The sequence below is a fragment of the Ranitomeya imitator genome, chromosome 5 (assembly GCF_032444005.1).
Source record: "Ranitomeya imitator isolate aRanImi1 chromosome 5, aRanImi1.pri, whole genome shotgun sequence".
NCBI lineage: Eukaryota > Metazoa > Chordata > Amphibia > Anura > Dendrobatidae > Ranitomeya > Ranitomeya imitator.
The window spans coordinates 8,967,709-8,988,670 of NC_091286.1; the positions used below are offsets into that span (position 1 = coordinate 8,967,709).

General features: G+C 47.2%; 2 protein-coding genes and 1 long non-coding RNA gene across 6 annotated transcripts in view; 2 read left to right on the top strand and 1 right to left on the bottom strand.

Moving 5' to 3' along the window:
• Window positions 1-4,189: 4,189 nt before the first annotated feature.
• LOC138680908 (uncharacterized) lies at window positions 4,190-8,245 on the top strand. The gene is made up of 4 exons (XM_069768117.1): window positions 4,190-4,240; window positions 7,104-7,245; window positions 7,351-7,501; window positions 7,582-8,245. The coding sequence occupies exons 1-4, from the start codon at window positions 4,190-4,192 to the stop codon at window positions 8,243-8,245; spliced, it is 1,008 nt and encodes a 335-aa protein (XP_069624218.1).
• Window positions 8,246-10,095: 1,850 nt separating this feature from the next.
• On the bottom strand, window positions 10,096-11,190 carry LOC138680505 (uncharacterized). Its single transcript, XR_011321624.1, has 3 exons — window positions 10,915-11,190; window positions 10,349-10,452; window positions 10,096-10,255 (listed from the first exon to the last, which is right to left on the bottom strand). It is a non-coding gene; the product is annotated as an uncharacterized lncRNA (long non-coding RNA).
• A 5,048-nt stretch (window positions 11,191-16,238) lies between these two features.
• Window positions 16,239-20,962, top strand: part of LOC138681062 (putative mediator of RNA polymerase II transcription subunit 29) — a 35,851-nt gene continuing 31,127 nt past the window's right edge. For all 4 annotated transcript variants that reach the window (XM_069768283.1, XM_069768284.1, XM_069768285.1 and 1 more), the window contains exon 1: window positions 16,239-16,385. In XM_069768283.1, the coding sequence (XP_069624384.1) occupies window positions 16,366-16,385 (20 nt within the window). In that variant the 5' untranslated portion in view covers window positions 16,239-16,365. The remainder of the gene's footprint in view (window positions 16,386-20,962) is intronic.

A 20,962-nucleotide genomic window follows, 5' to 3' on the forward strand; every position in this document is an offset into this window, starting at 1 on the left:
ATACTTGATTGCGAGAAAAAAAAAACGGTCCGTAATCTAGACTGAAAAAAACGGACGAGTGCCATGCGAGTACAATGCGATTTTTCTCACATAGCATCCGTATGACATCCGTATGCAGTGCGTTTTTTTTCTCTGCAACTATTTTTCTACAATCATTTACAAGACCGTTTACAGTGTTCTCTGCCACAGAATGGTAAGGTATCTGTAACAAACGGATGGCATATGGATGGTCCGTATGCCGTGCGATTTATTTTCTCCCACCCCATTGGTATGGGGGAAAATGTGTGTAAATGGGTTAGTAACTGGCTTAGTGATAGAAAGCAGAGGGTAGTTATAAATGGTATAGTCTCTAACTGGGTCGCTGTGACCAGTGGGGTACCGCAGGGGTCAGTATTGGGACCTGTTCTCTTCAACATATTCATTAATGATCTGGTAGAAGGTTTACACAGTAAAATATCGATATTTGCAGATGATACAAAACTGGCTAAGACGATGGTGCAGACAACAAGGATTTGGATTCCTGGACCACGGTGTGAATTACTGGTATGATGGACTCCTCGCCAGAGACGGACTACACCTCAACAAACCTGGGAAACACACATTCGCCAGAAGACTCGCTACACTCATCAGGAGGGCGTTAAACTAGAAGAAGAGGGGACGGGAAGAAAAACATTAGACTCGAACAAAGACGACCCAGGAAAACATACTCAGAAGGGAGGTAAGAACATTTCTAAAACAATCCACAGTGAGGAGATTGGAACAAAACAAAATCCTCTAAACTGCATGCTCGCAAACGCCAGAAGCCTGACAAACAAGATGGAAGAACTAGAAGCAGAAATATCTACAGGTAACTTTGACATAGTGGGAATAACCGAGACATGGTTAGATGAAAGCTATGACTGGGCAGTTAACTTACAGGGTTACAGTCTGTTTAGAAAGGATCGTAAAAATCGGAGAGGAGGAGGGGTTTGTCTCTATGTAAAGTCTTGTCTAAAGTCCACTTTAAGGGAGGATATTAGCGAAGGGAATGAGGATGTCGAGTCCATATGGGTCGAAATTCATGGAGGGAAAAATGGTAACAAAATTCTCATTGGGGTCTGTTACAAACCCCCAAATATAACAGAAAGCATGGAAAGTCTACTTCTAAAGCAGATAGATGAAACTGCAACCCATAATGAGGTCCTGGTTATGGGGGACTTTAACTACCCGGATATTAACTGGGAAACAGAAACCTGTGAAACCCATAAAGGCAACAGGTTTCTGCTAATAACCAAGAAAAATTATCTTTCACAATTGGTGCAGAATCCAACCAGAGGAGCAGCACTTTTAGACCTAATACTATCTAATAGACCTGACAGAATAACAAATCTGCAGGTAGTTGGGCATTTAGGAAATAGCGACCACAATATTGTGCAGTTTCACCTGTCTTTCACTAGGGGGACTTGTCAGGGAGTCACAAAAACATTGAACTTTAGGAAGGCAAAGTTTGAACAGCTTAGAGATGCCCTTAATCTGGTAGACTGGGACAATATCCTCAGAAATGAGAATACAGATAATAAATGGGAAATGTTTAAGAACATCCTAAATAGGCAGTGTAAGCGGTTTATACCTTGTGGGAATAAAAGGACTAGAAATAGGAAAAACCCAATGTGGCTAAACAAAGAAGTAAGACAGGCAATTAACAGTAAAAAGAAAGCATTTGCACTACTAAAGCAGGATGGCACCATTGAAGCTCTAAAAAACTATAGGGAGAAAAATACTTTATCTAAAAAACTAATTAAAGCTGCCAAAAAGGAAACAGAGAAGCACATTGCTAAGGAGAGTAAAACTAATCCCAAACTGTTCTTCAACTATATCAATAGTAAAAGAATAAAAACTGAAAATGTAGGCCCCTTAAAAAATAGTGAGGAAAGAATGGTTGTAGATGACGAGGAAAAAGCTAACATATTAAACACCTTCTTCTCCACGGTATTCACGGTGGAAAATGAAATGCTAGGTGAAATCCCAAGAAACAATGAAAACCCTATATTAAGGGTCACCAATCTAACCCAAGAAGAGGTGCGAAACCGGCTAAATAAGATTAAAATAGATAAATCTCCGGGTCCGGATGGCATACACCCACGAGTACTAAGAGAACTAAGTAATGTAATAGATAAACCATTATTTCTTATTTTTAGGGACTCTATAGCGACAGGGTCTGTTCCGCAGGACTGGCGCATAGCAAATGTGGTGCCAATATTCAAAAAGGGCTCTAAAAGTGAACCTGGAAATTATAGGCCAGTAAGTCTAACCTCTATTGTTGGTAAAATATTTGAAGGGTTTCTGAGGGATGTTATTCTGGATTATCTCAATGAGAATAACTGTTTAACTCCATATCAGCATGGGTTTATGAGAAATCGCTCCTGTCAAACCAATCTAATCAGTTTTTATGAAGAGGTAAGCTATAGACTGGACCACGGTGAGTCATTGGACGTGGTATATCTCGATTTTTCCAAAGCGTTTGATACCGTGCCGCACAAGAGGTTGGTACACAAAATGAGAATGCTTGGTCTGGGGGAAAATGTGTGTAAATGGGTTAGTAACTGGCTTAGTGATAGAAAGCAGAGGGTGGTTATAAATGGTATAGTCTCTAACTGGGTCGCTGTGACCAGTGGGGTACCGCAGGGGTCAGTATTGGGACCTGTTCTCTTCAACATATTCATTAATGATCTGGTAGAAGGTTTACACAGTAAAATATCGATATTTGCAGATGATACAAAACTATGTAAAGCAGTTAATACAAGAGAAGATAGTATTCTGCTACAGATGGATCTGGATAAGTTGGAAACTTGGGCTGAAAGGTGGCAGATGAGGTTTAACAATGATAAATGTAAGGTTATACACATGGGAAGAGGGAATCAATATCACCATTACACACTGAACGGGAAACCACTGGGTAAATCTGACAGGGAGAAGGACTTGGGGATCCTAGTTAATGATAAACTTACCTGGAGCAGCCAGTGCCAGGCAGCAGCTGCCAAGGCAAACAGGATCATGGGGTGCATTAAAAGAGGTCTGGATACACATGATGAGAGCATTATACTGCCTCTGTACAAATCCCTAGTTAGACCGCACATGGAGTACTGTGTCCAGTTTTGGGCACCGGTGCTCAGGAAGGATATAATGGAACTAGAGAGAGTACAAAGGAGGGCAACAAAATTAATAAAGGGGATGGGAGAACTACAATACCCAGATAGATTAGCGAAATTAGGATTATTTAGTCTAGAAAAAAGACGACTGAGGGGCGATCTAATAACCATGTATAAGTATATAAGGGGACAATACAAATATCTCGCTGAGGATCTGTTTATACCAAGGAAGGTGACGGGCACAAGGGGGCATTCTTTGCGTCTGGAGGAGAGAAGGTTTTTCCACCAACATAGAAGAGGATTCTTTACTGTTAGGGCAGTGAGAATCTGGAATTGCTTGCCTGAGGAGGTGGTGATGGCGAACTCAGTCGAGGGGTTCAAGAGAGGCCTGGATGTCTTCCTGGAGCAGAACAATATTGTATCATACAATTATTAGGTTCTGTAGAAGGACGTAGATCTGGGTATTTATTATGATGGAATATAGGCTGAACTGGATGGACAAATGTCTTTTTTCGGCCTTACTAACTATGTTACTATGTTACTATGTATGTATGTAAAGCAGTTAATACAAGAGAAGATAGTATTCTGCTACAGATGGATCTGGATAAGTTGGAAACTTGGGCTGAAAGGTGGCAGATGAGGGTTAAGGCCATGTTCACACAGTGCGTTTTTTACTGCGGAACCGCAGTGGTATTGCCGCTGCGGTTCCGCAGCTGTTTTCCATGCAGGGTACATAACAATGTAACCCTATGGAAAACAGTCACTGCTGTGCACATGATCCGGAATTTCGTGTAAAAAGCCGCGCAGAATAGCTGCGGCAAAAAAGAAGGAGCATGTCAATTCTTTTTCCTGAACCGCAGCGGTTCTGCACCCATAGACCTCCATTGTGAGGTCAAAATCGCAGTAAAACCCGCAGATCAAAAATATATCTGCGTGTTTTACTGCGGTTTGATGTGCAGAACCGCTGCTGCAGGAAGTGCGGGGAAGCGGGAGGAAGTGTGTGGGCGGAAGTCCGTGGGCGGCGTGTGTGGTCCTGACTGTATCCCGGAGAGACTGTCATCATGGAGGCATACCGTCGCATGGGGATCGATGTCGGGCGTCTGATTGATCTGGTAAGTCTGTGTGTCCGTCCCCATGCGACGATATGCCTCCATTGTGCTAAGTCGCCGTATCGGACTACTACTCCCATCCGGTATTTAGGATGGGAGAGTTGTCCCTGTGTCCGGCGACTTAGCACAATTGTAAAGTTTACACCAAACACAAACACACAATACACATACATGACACACAGTACAGTACATACAACACATAACATAGAGTATATACTCACCATACACCACACTTGTAGGCGAAGCCCTCGATCCTCAAGGAAAAAATAAAAAAATAATAAACCAAATTCATACTCCCTGTCCGCAGAATCCATAAAACGATTGTCCCACGACGATCGGCTGCTCTCCGGCGATACACTGCCAGGAGCGAAGCTCCTAGCAGTGTATCGCGTACTGTCCCGGAGTTCAATGGCGCCGGCGTCTTGGTTAACGGCAGTACAGCTGCGTTGAACTTTCCCACGCAGCACTGCCGTTAAGCGAGAGTACCGGGGTCAATGACCGCCGGTAAACTCGCTCGCGCATGCGCAGTAACACACCGACAGGAACTATGGCTCCTGTCAGTGTGTTTCTGCAGCCATGGAGAGCAGACACATCTCTGGATGTGTCTGTTCTCCATGGAAGATCTTCGTGGGACCCTCGATGGATTTCTGCGGACAGGGCCAGGGAGTATGAATTTGTTTTTTTGTTTTGCCTTTTTTTCAGGTCGAGGGTCTTCAGGACGGATTAGGCGTTTAATAAAATATGGTCAAAAAGTGTGTGTCTTTATTTCATTAAAATATTTTTTCTAGTCTTTGTGTTTTTTTTTAACCCTTTCATTGGCTTAATAATGGATAGGTGTCTCATTGACGCCTCTCCATTATTAACCGGGCTTAATGCCACCTTACAATAGCAAGGTGGCATTAACCCCTCATTACCCCTTATCCCACCGCTACACGGGAGTGGGAAGAGAGGGGCTAAGTGCCGGAATTGGCGCATCTTTTTGATGCGCCTTTTCCGGGGCGGCTGCTGGCTTATATTTGTAGCCAGGGGGGGGGGCAAATATCCATGGCCCCTTTCCTAGGCTATGAATATAAGCCCACGGCTGTCTGCGTAGCCTTTCTGGCCTAAAAATATAGGGGGACCCCAACACGTTTTTTTTTTCGGGGCCCCCTATATTTTAGTGCCAGAAAGGCTACGCAGACAGCTGTGGGTTAATATTCATAGCCTGGGAACAGCCATGGGTATTTTAACCCCTTCCCGGGCCTCAAATATTGGCCCACAGCTGTCTGCTTAGCCTTTCTGGCCTAAAAATATAGGGGGACCCCAACACGTTTTTTTTTTCGGGGCCCCCTATATTTTAGTGCCAGAAAGGCTACGCAGACAGCTGTGGGTTAATATTCATAGCCTGGGAACAGCCATGGGTATTTTAACCCCTTCCCGGGCCTCAAATATTGGCCCACAGCTGTCTGCTTAGCCTTTCTGGCCTAAAAATATAGGGGGACCCCAACACGTTTTTTTTTTCGGGGCCCCCTATATTTTAGTGCCAGAAAGGCTACGCAGACAGCTGTGGGTTAATATTCATAGCCTGGGAACAGCCATGGGTATTTTAACCCCTTCCCGGGCCTCAAATATTGGCCCACAGCTGTCTGCTTAGCCTTTCTGGCCTAAAAATATAGGGGGACCCCAACACGTTTTTTTTTTCGGGGCCCCCTATATTTTAGTGCCAGAAAGGCTACGCAGACAGCTGTGGGTTAATATTCATAGCCTGGGAACAGCCATGGGTATTTTAACCCCTTCCCGGGCCTCAAATATTGGCCCACAGCTGTCTGCTTAGCCTTTCTGGCCTAAAAATATAGGGGGACCCCAACACGTTTTTTTTTTAGGGGGTCCACATATATTATAGTAAACCTTAATAGGATTAATAATGGATCGGCGTCTTATTGACGCCTCGCCATTATTAACCGTGCTTAATGCCACCTTACAATAGCTACCCTATCATTAACACTAGTATCCCAATATAGTTATGGGTAGGGTTAGAGTTAGGATCCCTTTAGGGTTAGGGTTAGGATCCCTTTAGGGTTAGGGTTAGGGTTAGGATCCCTTTAGGGTTAGGGTTAGGGTTAGGATCCCTTTAGGGTTAGGGTTAGGATCCCTTTAGGGTTAGGGTTAGGATCCCTTTAGGGTTAGGGTTAGGATCCCTTTAGGGGTAGGGTTAGGGTTAGGATCCCTTTAGGGTTAGGGTTAGGATCCCTTTAGGGTTAGGGTTAGGATCCCTTTAGGGTTAGGGTTAGGATCCCTTTAGGGGTAGGGTTAGGGTTAGGATCCCTTTAGGGGTAGGGTTAGGGTTAGGATCCCTTTAGGGGTAGTGTTAGGGTTAGGATCCCTTTAGGGTTAGGGTTAGGATCCCTTTAGGGTTAGGGTTAGGATCCCTTTAGGGGTAGGGTTAGGGTTAGGATCCCTTTAGGGGTAGTGTTAGGGTTAGGATCCCTTTAGGGTTAGGGTTAGGATCCCTTTAGGGGTAGGGTTAGGGTTAGGATCCCTTTAGGGGTAGGGTTAGTGTTAGGATCCCTTTTGTGGTTGGGTTATGTTTAGGATCCCTTTTGGGGTAGGGTGCTTAGGGTTATGAGCCCTAACCCTACCCTAACTATTTCAGTTTATAGTGTGTTTTTTTAATGAATGTTGTTGATTGTCGCACGAACCACTCAGGATTGACGGCGACAGAGCTAGTGGTAAAACAATTGCACACAAACGTTTTTATTGGTGTTTGTGTTTTCAGTTTGTGCTTGTGTTCAATTATTAGGGGTTACTTTGAAATATTTCCAGCAATTGTGTAACATTACTTGGTCGTGCTATAGATTATGAGATGACACTATTGTATTTATTGTAGGTTCGTGATTATCCGGCCTTGTGGGACCCAGCCGATGAATCATACAAGGATAAATACTTCCGGGAACTAGCCTGGACAAAAATAGTGCGCGACCTTATCCCAGATTGGGACAAGTATCCAGGGAGTACACAGCAGCAAATTGGTAATTTTAATTAAATTTATTTAGTAAACCTTGAGTATATTAAAAATATAATTTGTTTAGATCTCACAAAAAATGTTGTTGTATTTTGTAACCTTTTTTTGGTAGATAACGATGTGAGGAAACGTTGGCGCTCCATCAGAGACCGTTTCACAAAGTTCCTCAATGAATGTTCAAAGAGTGGCTCTTCGCCAAGCAAAAGTAAATTTCCCTTTAGTGAAGAGCTGCAGTTTCTTGTGACCAGTAGGACATTGAGAAAGTAAGTTAAAATCCACTCCACATGATTATTTATATATAATATGTTGTGCGAAAAATTGATGTTTTTTTTTTCTCCAACAGGACGGAAGGAAACATGTCGGTAGCTGATTTGGAGGACAGCGACAAAGAGGATGGAGCAGGCAGTTCCTCTGGAGTGGGAGGGACCATCTCTACCTCCACTCCCACAGCTTCTGCTGAATCAGCATCCACTTCAGCAGCTGCTGCATCAACATCTAGTTCAGCAGCTGCTGAAGCATCTGATTCCGCAGAAGCTGTGAGAGTGGAGAAGAGAGCTGTCTATCCGGTGGCAGCAGAGAAAAAAAAACAAAAAACAAAGAAGAACCAAGATGACCAAACTGTCCAAATAGCTTGCGACACGTTAGATTTATTAAAAAAATCTAGTTCTGATGACCATTGCGACTCCTTCGCACTAACTGTCGCAAGAAAAACACGCTCCCTGCCACCGGATAGACAATCTCTTTTCATGTCTATGGTCCAGATGTCCCTCACTGCTCTGGAGGACCCTGCTCCGATTTCTCCCTACAATGAAGTTCTGATGGGGGTGTTGGGACTTTTCAGGCCCCGACACCGAACACCGGAAACAACAGCTACCAGACCCCAGTATTTGGCCCACAGCCAAGGAAGTTCTGGAGACAGAGGCAGTTCGCAGCATATGGGGGGAGCACCATATCAATCAGAGGGATCAAATTTCCTCTATTCTCCCGAATATACATTTCTGAATTGAACGTGGGCAAAAGTTTTCAGTGGCACAGAGTTTTTTTTTGTTTTTTTTTTAGCTCCAGTTGCCGTTTGGATTTGAAAGGGGCTTTTTTTTTTTTTTTCTAATTGAAAAATCTTTTGTAAATATTACAAAGAATTTGTGTTCTTTTAAATATATTATATTTCACACATAATATTCTCTTCTTTATTACAATGCGGACAAGGCCGCTATCCTGGGTTTATGGGCTATCAATTAGTGGTTTATGTGTTGATGTGTTAACAATTGTATACGTCATACTGCTATTATTTTCGTAAAAAAACACCAACAATTTTTTAGACATAAAAAAAAAAAAAAAAAATTACACCCAAATAGATTTTTTATTTATATTACAACCAATTATTTAAAACTGTTTTTGGTAACATGAAACAAAAATTTTTTTTTTCAAACTTTTGTGTTGGTTGCTGGCGTTTCTCATTCTTCGGGATGTTGTCAAAACTGTTATCAGCGATGTCGGCAACATTTTTGGAGGGGTCAGTGTAGATGCATCCTTCTCTGCTGGTCAGGCTGCTCAACACCAGCACAGGAGTATTGCCAGTGCACGGCACCTTCAGGACTCATAAAGTAGTCAGTGAAGGATTCTCTCACACGCACACCAGAGTTGGACGGCCTACCCAGACCCCCGTTGACCACTGGATTAAATACTGGCTGCTGGTACTCCACATCAACGTCAGTGTTGTACTCACGAGCATAGTTGTGGAGTACACAGCAAGCCTTTATCACAGCATCAACGGTGTCTGTGTCCAACTGAATGGCAGTGTGAAAGATCCTCCACTGACTAGTCATGATCCCAAAGGTGCATTCCACATATCTGCGTGCACGACTCAGCCGATAATTAAAAATCCTACGTCGGGCATCCAGTCCCCTTCGTGGGTATGGGCGCAGCAGGGTTGTCGTTAAGGGAAACGCCTCATCCGATACCATCACGAAGGGCACTGGATGTGTGGAACCCGGCAAAGGTCGTGGGGCTGGGAGCGTGCCGCCATCTCGAAGAATTTGCATCCCAATCTGTGACGTTCGCAACACCCGAGAATCCCCAGTACTACCATAGGCACCAACGTCAATGGCAACAAATTTGTAATGGGCATCAGCCACCGCCATCAGGACCACTGAAAAATACTTCTTATAATTAAAGAAGCGTGATCCTGATCGTGGTGGCTGCTGAACCCGAACATGTTTACCATCGACTGCACCTATGCAGTTTGGGAAATTGGCCACAGACTGAAAGCCTGCTGCAACCTGCAGCCAAGTCTCCTCGGTTGGGGAAGGCATCACTATGGGCTGCAACTTCTGGCAGATTTACCAACTCTAAATTGGAGGTGCAGGGATGTATAGCTCTCTCCTGTGGCCAAAAATCTGGAAAGAAACAAAAAAGAAAATTAGAAATGTCACACAAAAAGGTAATTACAACATGTCACAAGTTAAGGCCGCTATTATATGCGTCCAGCACCATTCAATAATGCTGGCATTAACACCCAGCACAACACAAAGGGTGTAAAAAACATTAATAAAAGGCCTGATGGGACTTGTGCACACACGCATGCGAGATATGACCGAGTGTTGCATGGTAATCCCCGGACCTGCTGCATGCACTCCGTTGTGGAGCGTGCGGCTCCATGTATTGGTATGTGGGTGCACACTCCGCTCCAGAGTGCAGGCGGCAGAGCCGGGGTTTACCATGCAACACTCAGCCGTATCTCACGTGTGTGTGTGTGTATGTGTGCCCCCTGTCCAACAAGAGGACTGGGTGGGTTTAATCACACATACTGGACACACACACAAGTAAAATACAGACCTAACAACATTCCCCCCAAAAAAATTGTTACTTACCACAAGGTGATGAGCAGCCTTTCTTCAGCAGAGATGGACTTCCTCATCACCGTGTCTTGCAGTGTCAAATGGGATGCCAGGATGGTAAGCAGTCTGTCAAAGGCAATAATTGGTAACCGACAAAACGATATAAATTTTTCAGGATATCTGTAAATTGCAAAAGAACAACAAAAAAGGGTTACTTCACAAGTATTGCTAGCCAAAAAAGGTAAATTAGTCATTCTATATATTTCTACTTACCTCCTCAAATCATTGTACAGCACATGAAAGTGCCCCTTCTCAGTTCGGTCTTCTACAAGCGGGTGCACCCACATTCGTTTCTGCACACGTCTTCTCTGCCGCCGCTAAATAGAAAAATAAAAAAATATTTTGTAAACACAACAATTAGAAAAATATATCAAACATGCAAGGAAAACAATGCCAATTATGTAAGGGTACGTGTCCACATTCAGGAAGGCCCACCCCATTCTGGGACGCAATGATGCCAGATGTGTTCATTGTACAAATCCAGCATCATCACACCCGACGCATAGGGCCCTGTTTTATTCATTGCGGAGCCGCAGTTTCACAACAAGGAACACGGACATGCTGTGATCATAAAAAACGCGCAGCATGTCCGGAGTCGCAGGGCTGACGGATGACACACAGTGGACACGTGATTTCATGACATCACCTCCAGTATGCTGTTACATGTGGACGCTGCATGTTTGGCGCTGCGGCCACACGCAGCGCCAAACATACAGCGTTTCCAGAACGTGGACATGTACCCATAACCCAATATATAAAACAAACAGACATCTGCTTACCTGACGTGCATGTCGATTCAGAATTAGAAGCATCAACCCCAGGATCGCAATCCGGTGTGGCGTGCGGAGCTGGATCCGTGGGCTGTCATCTGGACGACGCTCAGCACGTCCACTCATTTTGATGTGTAAGTTCCAAAATGGAGGATGGAAGAAGAAAAGGGTTGGACAAGGAAATGACATCATTTTTTTTTTTTTTTTCCCCCCACTGCAGTAAACTTTATTTCTGTCAAACACAGACAATCTGCAGACAAAACTGCATCAAAAAACGCACTAAAAAACGCACTAAAAAACGCATCAAAAAACGCATCAAAAACGCACCAAAAACGCACCAAAAAACGCACCTGCGTTTTCTGCAGAGACCTGCGGTTTCAGTCAGGAAAAAAAAAGGATGGAAATCCTGAACGTGTGAACATAGCCTAACAATGATAAATGTAAGGTTATACACATGGGAAGAAGGAATCAATATCACCATTACACACTGAACGGGAAACCGTCCATCTTTCACTTACACATCGGGAGCCCTGGGAATATACTTCACCTGTGGGAAGTTATACCATCTAGCTGCCATAACATCACCCCAGAGGACCCCTTAAAGCAGCGTCGGTCACCACTGACTGAATACCACAGGTGGCGTCACAAACAATAGACTTTATCCACCAAATCCCTTTAAAGACTTTCCCCTTTTACATGGGCGCCCAGGGCCACAGACCGGGTCGCCACCGTGACCTCCCCCTGTAAACACCGGACCCGGTACCGGGTACCCCACGGCCCTGGCAGGCGACTCAGATACGCTGAATGCAGGGGGTCCAGCCGGACATGGATGTGGATACGCTATCTAGTAGGGCACTCCTCACAGTTGGGTAATACTGGAAAGAAAGGCAGAATCTGACTGGGCTTCATACAGGCAGCACCTGTCAGGCAGACAGGGGAAAGGAGGAACATCAAACAGCTGCAGACAGAGAGGTCCCTGACAGGGGTGGGATCCTGTCAGAGGCCTAGATAGAGGGTTACGGAGCTGCGCCTGCCCCACATGTGGCAGCATCCTAAGAAAGGACATGAAGAGAATTGCGTTGCTGAGAGAAATGAAGTCATAGTGAAAGGAGAGGAAACCAGAGGGAGTTCTGCCCTGTAAAAGGCTGCCTCCCTCTGAGGCGCAGAAGTCGGTAGCCAGAATACCGAGGGAGCAATCGTCTCCAAGCCTTGCTCCAGAGACTGGCAGGACAGTTAATTCCACGTTAGCTGCCCGACCCATACCCAGGAGGCACGGTGGCAACTTGTGGGGGCTGGGGCGTCGTAGGGTCCCTATAAGAAGCCTCAGGCCATCAGTCATACGGGTTTGTCCTATCCTTACCATCATGAGGACAGAGAGAAAGAGAAATAACATCTAGAACATCAACAACAGTTGTGAGGACCTCACCGAGAAGCTCGGCAGGGAGGGACTACAACACTCAGGCGCTAGAGGAAGGCTACTGATTTCCACCTGGATAAGGGGACTCTGGATTTGCCTTCAGACCGACCGGACTCTGCCTGCCCTGTGATCTGGTGCTCTGGACTGTGGACGCTGAAGCCTTCAGTAAAGGTAAAGAGACTGCAACCTTGTGTCCTCGTTCTTCACTGCACCTCACACCATCCACCATCTACACCTCTGGAAAACCCTGGGGACATACTTCACCTGTGGGAAGGTATACCATCTGGCTGCCATAACATCACCCCAGCGGACCCCTAACCAGCGTCGGTCACCCTGACCAAATACCACAGGTGGTGTCACGAACATTATCCTTTTAAAGACCTTTCCCCCAATTACAACGGACGCCCCTAGGGCCACGGACCGGGTCAGCCACCGTGACATCCCCCTTGAGAACCGAAGGGCCCGATACCGAGTATCCCCTAGCCCTTGGGGGCGCTCCAATCTTTTTGGCATCACGAACAGGATCTACTTAAGCCTGAAAAATCGGGTCATGTGCGCCTAAGAACTGTGCCAGAATCGTATTTGAACTGTGATTTGCTTAAAGACTGTGTAGCACCATTTACCGCCAAAATTCCCGCCAAAACCGCCGCCATTACAGCACCATGAGGAGCGCAGGAGAAGAAGGGCGTGCCATCGTGGGCGGGTCCAGCAGAGCGGCGCGAAAAATATGCCCGCCCTCTGCCAAGACTGTGATGTGAGGAAGGAGGAGGTGCCAAAAACCAACATGGCGGAGGGAGGTGAGCGGACCCCGGAGCATGGGATGGAGCACGAGGACTCTCCCAGCCAGGGCCTGCAAGAACTGCACCCTTCACCGACAATGAATCCGGCCCTCCTGCGGAAGGAAGAGGAGGAACGCACCTGTCAGCTCGTGCGCCAGGAGCTGGAAGCTGTGGCTGGGTAGAAGAAGACCTCCAGCGGGAGCCTCACCAGACGTCTGTCGGCAGCCTTGTCTGGTCAGGAGCAGGAAAGAAGTTCCGGCGCTCCGAAGCCTGAAAGCAAGGCCCTGCCGGAAAGCGAAATGCTGCAAACAGAGATGACGACGCCGCAGCACAAGGCCCTGCAACCAGCGTTCCAGACCCCAGCAGAGGAGTAGAACGGCATCGGAGGGACCGCATCTGAAGCAGGTATGAGGAACAACCCTGCCCCGGTGACCAACCCCGCTTCAGCGACTTCTGCTGACTCCGTTCCAGTGACTGATCTTGCAGCAGCCGCTACCTTTGCTGCAGCAAATGTCCATACCCAAGCTACGCAGACTTCCATCGCTGCGCATGATATGACAATACACGAAAGACAAACCAATGGTGTCTATCCAGCACAGGGTGTAGCCCTGGATTCTGCCCTTCCCAGGCCAAGAAGGGTTGTATGCCAGTTAAAGCCCTTAAAGTTATCCAAATAAGCCTCGAACCACTGATTGTAAATAGTTCTTAAAAACATTTTCCTTTTTCCTGCCTTTAAACCCGTCTAGGGTTAACTCTTAAAGGGGTCCCCTGCTTAAAGGGATCTTATGTTTGCACAAGTTTTCTTGCTTTTATTAAAGAACTGCACAATCATGAACTGTGCATGGTCACAAACTGTCTTGTACATAGTTGCACCTACTTAAAGGTGCGTCCTACTGGTTTTACAGGCCGCCCTGGTTATCGGCAGCGTGAGTTCTGTTTACTCCAGTTGATGCACGGTTAAGAGCAATTTTTTTTTGTACTGCGCAAAAGATCATTTTACCCCATAAAAAAGCATTTTGCTCGTTCATCACATGATTGAAGTGCCTGTTTACACTGCGAGATAATCGTGAATCCAGCGTTCTGCAGAGCACATGTGCACAATGCTCCTTCAGTAATTATCCCCTATTCCATTAATGTACTGTCTAATTGTTTCTTCGGGGCTACTACCTTATGTGCTGGGGCGTCTGCATGGGGGAGGCTAAAAATTGTGAGTGTCCTGGTGGGCTGCAGCTCGGAGCAAAGCTCCATGGTCCATAGTTACTAATGTATCTGTGCACATTTTTCATGCACTTTACTTCCTAACTGCTGAGCAACATATTTCTTAAGAAGAAACTAAACTTGTATTTATTTAGTTTTTGATCAGTCTTTGTGGTGTCCTGAATCTTTGCAATATTCTCCATTACTTTAACTTATTTCCTAAACTGCCACCCACTGATGTGAAGGAGCTGTTTTATCTGCCTGGTCCCTGCACTCAGAGCAGCTGTTTTATCTGCCTTGTCCCTGCACTCAGAGCAGCTGTTTTATTTGCCTTGTCCCTGCACTCAGAGCAGCTGTTTTATCTGCCTGGTCCCTGCACTCAGAGCAGCTGTTGTATCTGCCTGGTCCCTGCACTCAGAGCAGCTGTTTTATCTGCCTTGTCCCTGCACTCAGAGCAGCTGTTTTATCTGCCTTGTCCCTGCACTCAGAGCAGCTGTTTTATCTGCCTGGTCCCTGCACTCAGAGCAGCTGTTTTATCTGCCTGGTCCCTGAACTCAGAGCAGCTGTTTTATCTGCCTGGTCCCTGCACTCAGAGCAGCTGTTTTATCTGCCTGGTCCCTGCACTCAGAGCAGCTGTTTTATCTGCCTTGTCACTGCACTCAGCAGCTGTTTTATCTGCCTGGTCCCTGCACTCAGAGCAGCTGTTTTATCTGCCTTGTCCCTGCACTCAGAGCAGCTGTTTTATCTGCCTTGTCCCTGCACTCAGAGCAGCTGTTTTATCTGCCTGGCCCCTGCACTCAGAGCAGCTGTTTTATCTGCCTGGTCCCTGCACTCAGAGCAGCTGTTTTATCTGCCTGGTCCCTGCACTCAGAGCAGCTGTTTTATCTGCCTGGTCCCTGCACTCAGAGCAGCTGTTTTATCTGCCTTGTCACTGCACTCAGCAGCTGTTTTATCTACCTGGTCCCTGCACTCAGAGCAGCTGTTTTATCTGCCTTGTCCCTGCACTCAGAGCAGCTGTTTTATCTGCCTTGTCCCTGCACTCAGAGCAGCTGTTTTATCTGCCTGGTCCCTGCACTCAGAGCAGCTGTTTTATCTGCCTGGTCCCTGCACTCAGAGCAGCTGTTTTATCTGCCTTGTCCCTGCACTCAGAGCAGCTGTTTTATCTGCCTTGTCCCTGCACTCAGAGCAGCTGTTTTATCTGCCTTGTCCCTGCACTCAGAGCAGCTGTTTTATCTGCCTTGTCCCTGCACTCAGAGCAGCTGTTTTATCTGCCTTGTCCCTGCACTCAGAGCAGCTGATTCTGACTGCAGCCCTTCCAAGGATCCATACTCCAGTGTGCTCCCCATCACCAGACACTACTTTTTACACTTTCCCCCTCTTATCCTGGGGAGAGGAGCAGAGAAGATCACACAGGAGTAGCAGCTGCTCTAAGTTCATGAATTGGCCAGATAAAAGAGCACTTTCATCATGGAGCATGGGAAAAAAGGAAGCAGAATAAGGTAATGGAGTATGTTACAAAGATTCACCACTTTGCAAACGCTGATCAAAAATTGCATTTATAGAAAAAAAGTTTAGTTCATATAACTATTTCCTCCAGAATTTGCATGTGTTCCATGAGCTTCAGTTTGTAAAATTGGAGTGAAACGTTCTCCGTAATACATTAATGAAAAGTATCTATCGATTTGTTTGTACAAATAAATATAATAGCAGAATTAATATCGCAGGGCAGCGCTCTCTGTTTCACATTTACATCGGATTACGATGCTTTGCTCTGGATTTACTGTGATTAACCCTTTCTCTACCATCAGTCCAGGTCGCCAGGTGAGACAGAGAGGGATGATCACAGTAGATCTATCTTCCCCTTTCTATATAGTTTTGTTTTCCTGGAAACTAGAAGTCAGGTTTCTAAAAGTGAAAGTTTCTGCAGCAAAACACAAGAGGAGGAGCCGTGTTCACATCTCAGATTTCAGGCAATGGCATTGATCTGTGGACATTAATTTGTGATCTGGAAATCTCCGGACATCGCTCCCCCATATCTCTCCTGTGAGGACCCTGCTGATCAGAGAAATGGAACAAAGTGACAACAGGTAATGGGGATGATAACGGTGGGTGCACATAGGGGGACATGGAGGGACAACAGATGAGACGGGAAATGTCTGCAGGAATGGGGGATGATACGGTGACAATGGGGGATGATACAGGGACAATGGGGGATGATACGGTGACAATGGGAGATGATATGGTGACAATGGGGGATGATACGGTGACAATGGGGGATGATACGGTGACAATGGGGGATGATACGGTGACAATGGGGGTTGATGCGGTGACAATGCGAGATGATAAGGTGACAATGGGGGATGATGCGGTGACAATGAGGGATGATACCGTGACAATGGGGGATGATGCGGTGACAATGAGGGATGATACGGTGACAATGGGGGATGATACGGTGACAATGGGAGATGATGCGGTGACAATGGGGGATGATGCGGTGACAATGAGGGATGATACGGTTACAATGAGGGATAATACAGGGACAATGAGGGATGATACGGTGACAATGGGGGATGATACAGGGACAATGGAGGATAATACGGTGACAATGAGAGATGATACGGTGACAATGGGGGATGATACAGGGACAATGGGGGATGATACAGGGACAATGGGGGATGATACAGTGACAATGGGGGATGATACAGGGACAATGGGGGATGATACAGGGACAATGGGGGATGATACAGTGACAATGGGGGATCATACAGGGACAATGGGGGATGATACAGGGACAATGGGAGATGATACAGGGACAATGGGGGATGATACGGTGACAATGGGGGATGATGCGGTGACAATGAAGGATGATACGGTGACAATGGGGAATGATAACGGTGCACATAGGGGGACATGGAGGGACAACAGGTGGAGGTGAGGATGACGAGACTATATTGGACTATATTGGACCCCCGTCCTCCTCCACCCTGGACACATTCTTACAGCTGTGGACGTCGGCACTATGTGACACTCGAGTAACCTGCGTTGTTCGTGGATTTGTTAAAAGGCGCCAAAAACTTTGCTCCTCCTCAGTAACAGGAAGAGCCGGCAGAGCGACAATGGACAGGGACAATGAGGGATGATACGGTGACAATGGGGGATGATACGGTGACAATGGGGGATGATACGGTGACAATGGGGGATGATGCGGTGACAATGGGGGATGATGCGGTGACAATGGGGGATGATACGGTGACAATGGGAGATGATACGGTGACAATGGGGGATGATGCGGTGACAATGGGGGATGATACGGTGACAATGGGGGATGATACGGTGACAATGGGGGATGATACGGTGACAATGGGGGATGACGCGGTGACAATGGGGGATGATGCGGTGACAATGGGAGATGATACGGTCACAATGGGGGATGATGCGGTGACAATGGGGGATGATACGGTGACAATGGGGGATGATACGGTGACAATGGGAGATGATGCGGTGACAATGGGGGATGATGCGGTGACAATGAGGGATGATACGGTTACAATGAGGGATAATACAGGGACAATGAGGGATGATACGGTGACAATGGGGGATGATACAGGGACAATGGAGGATAATACGGTGACAATGAGAGATGATACGGTGACAATGGGGGATGATACAGGGACAATGGGGGATGATACAGGGACAATGGGGGATGATACAGTGACAATGGGGGATGATACAGGGACAATGGGGGATGATACAGGGACAATGGGGGATGATACAGTGACAATGGGGGATCATACAGGGACAATGGGGGATGATACAGGGACAATGGGAGATGATACAGGGACAATGGGGGATGATACGGTGACAATGGGGGATGATGCGGTGACAATGAAGGATGATACGGTGACAATGGGGAATGATAACGGTGCACATAGGGGGACATGGAGGGACAACAGGTGGAGGTGAGGATGACGAGACTATATTGGACTATATTGGACCCCCGTCCTCCTCCACCCTGGACACATTCTTACAGCTGTGGACGTCGGCACTATGTGACACTCGAGTAACCTGCGTTGTTCGTGGATTTGTTAAAAGGCGCCAAAAACTTTGCTCCTCCTCAGTAACAGGAAGAGCCGGCAGAGCGACAATGGACAGGGACAATGAGGGATGATACGGTGACAATGGGGGATGATACGGTGACAATGGGGGATGATACGGTGACAATGGGGGATGATGCGGTGACAATGGGGGATGATGCGGTGACAATGGGGGATGATACGGTGACAATGGGAGATGATACGGTGACAATGGGGGATGATGCGGTGACAATGGGGGATGATACGGTGACAATGGGGGATGATACGGTGACAATGGGGGATGATACGGTGACAATGGGGGATGACGCGGTGACAATGGGGGATGATGCGGTGACAATGGGAGATGATACGGTCACAATGGGGGATGATGCGGTGACAATGGGGGATGATACGGTGACAATGGGGGATGATGCGGTGACAATGGGGGATGACGCGGTGACAATGGGGGATGACGCGGTGACAATGGGGGATGACGCGGTGACAATGGGGGATGATACGGTGACAATGAGGGATGATACGGTGACAATGGGGGATGATGCGGTGACAATGGGGGATGATGCGGTGACAATGAGGGATGATACGGTGACAATGGGGGATGATACGGTGACAATGGGGGATGATACAGGGACAATGGGGGATGATACAGGGACAATGGGGGATGATACAGGAACAATGGGGGATGACACGGTGACAATGGGGGATGACACAGCGACAATGGGGGATGATACGGCGACAATGAGGGATGATACGGTGACAATGAGGGATGATACAGTGACAATGGGGGATGATACAGTGACAATGGGGGATGATACAGGGACAATGGGGGATGACACGGTGACAATGGGGGATGATGCGGTGACAATGAGGGATGATACGGTGACAATGGGGGATGATAACGGTGCACATAGGGGGACATGGAGGGACAACAGGTGGAGGTGAGGATAACGAGACTATATTGGACCCCCGTCCTCCTCCACTCTGGACACACTCTTACTGCTGTGGACGTCGGGACTATGTGACACTCGAGTAACCTGCGTTGTTCGTGGATTTGTTAAAAGGCGCCAAAAACTTTGCTCCTCCTCAGTAACAGGAAGAGCCGGCAGAGCGAGGGGTCGGCAGCCGTGTTGTTGGAGACGCGTTTCACAGCTTTTGTCCAGGTGTCAAATTATCTTTAAGCTTCCTACTTTGTAAAAATACATAAGTTATTTAACCATTTCATGTCCTGAGGGCTTTTCTGTCTTCTCCATTTCTTTGAAATATTTTTTACTTTATATTCTGTTCATAACTCATTATAAACTCATTGTCAGACCTGTACTGACGAGAATGGGGCTCCTGATCTACTCATTAGGGAGTCGGAGACTGAATGCTTCCGCGGCCATCAGCGATCTCTCCCGACTCCTCCAAACACATGAATGATCGGCTAGGCTGACTGTTCATCTGTTTTCATGTTCAATTTGTTTTTTATTAATCAATTTTGAAAACAAAATCTCCAAGCAGTCATCCCTCTCCAGACTCCTCTGTCCCCTCCAGACTCCTCTGTCTCCTCCAGACTCCTCTGTCCCCTCCAGACTCCTCTGTCCCCTCCAGACTCCTCTGTTCTCATCCAGGCTCCTGTGTCCCCTTCAGACTCCTCTATCCTCCTCCTCCTGACTCCTCTATTCTCCCCCAGACTCCTCTATCCTCCTCCTCCAGGCTCCTCTGTCCTCCCCAGACTCTTTTGTCCCCTCCAGACTCCTCTGTCCTCCCCCAAACTCTTTTGTCCCCTCCAGACTCCTCTGTCCTCCTCCTCCAAACTCCTCTGTCCCCTCCAGGCTCCTCTGTTCCCCTCCAGACTCCTCTCTCCTCCTCCAGACTCCTCTATTCTCCCCCAGACTCCCCTATCCTCCTCCAGACTCCTCTATTCTCCCCTAGACTCCTCTATCCTCCTCCTCCAGACTCCTCTATTCTCCCCAGACTCCTCTGTCCTCCCCCAGACTCTTTTGTCCCCTCCAGACTCCTCTGTCCTCCTTCTCCAGACTGCTCTGTCCCCTCCAGGCTCCTTTGTTCCCCCCCCAGACTCCTCTATTCTCCCCCAGACTCCCCTATCCTCCTCCAGACTCCTCTATTCTCCCCCAGACTCCTCTATCCTCCTCCTCCAGACTCCTCTATTCTCCCCCAGACTCCTCTATCCTCCTCCTCCTCCAGGCTCCTTTGTCTCCTCCAGACTCCTCTGCCCCTCCATACAGCCCCATAGAGAATAAATGGACGGGGGTGCAGGCATCCAACCATCCTCATGATGCACAATCGCCCCTGCTGTGGAGGTCGATGTGGCCCCCTAACCCCAGGGGTCCCTGTGCCAGAACAATATATGGGCTCCATGCAGGCCAGCAGTGCCTCATGATACTGCACTTAAAATGGCACGATCTCGAGACCAAGGGTCTTAAATGTTACTGAGAGGGATTTACAGCAGCTTTTAATGGGGTCAACAGCAACGATCGTAGCTTCGCTCCTTGGCTGTATGGCACAGCCAGCGTCCGCCGTGCAGGGAGTGGGCAAGGCTTCTGAGCCCACTCCATACTCTTGCATCCACA

Coding starts and splice junctions, on each gene's coding strand:
- LOC138680908 (XM_069768117.1), top strand. CDS start 4,190: ATGGAGGCATACCGTCGCATGGGGATCGATGTCGGGCGTCTGATTGAT. Junction 7,246..7,350: donor GAGTACACAGCAGCAAATTG/GTAATTTTAATT, acceptor TTTTTTTGGTAG/ATAACGATGTGAGGAAACGT. Junction 7,502..7,581: donor ACCAGTAGGACATTGAGAAA/GTAAGTTAAAAT, acceptor TTTCTCCAACAG/GACGGAAGGAAACATGTCGG.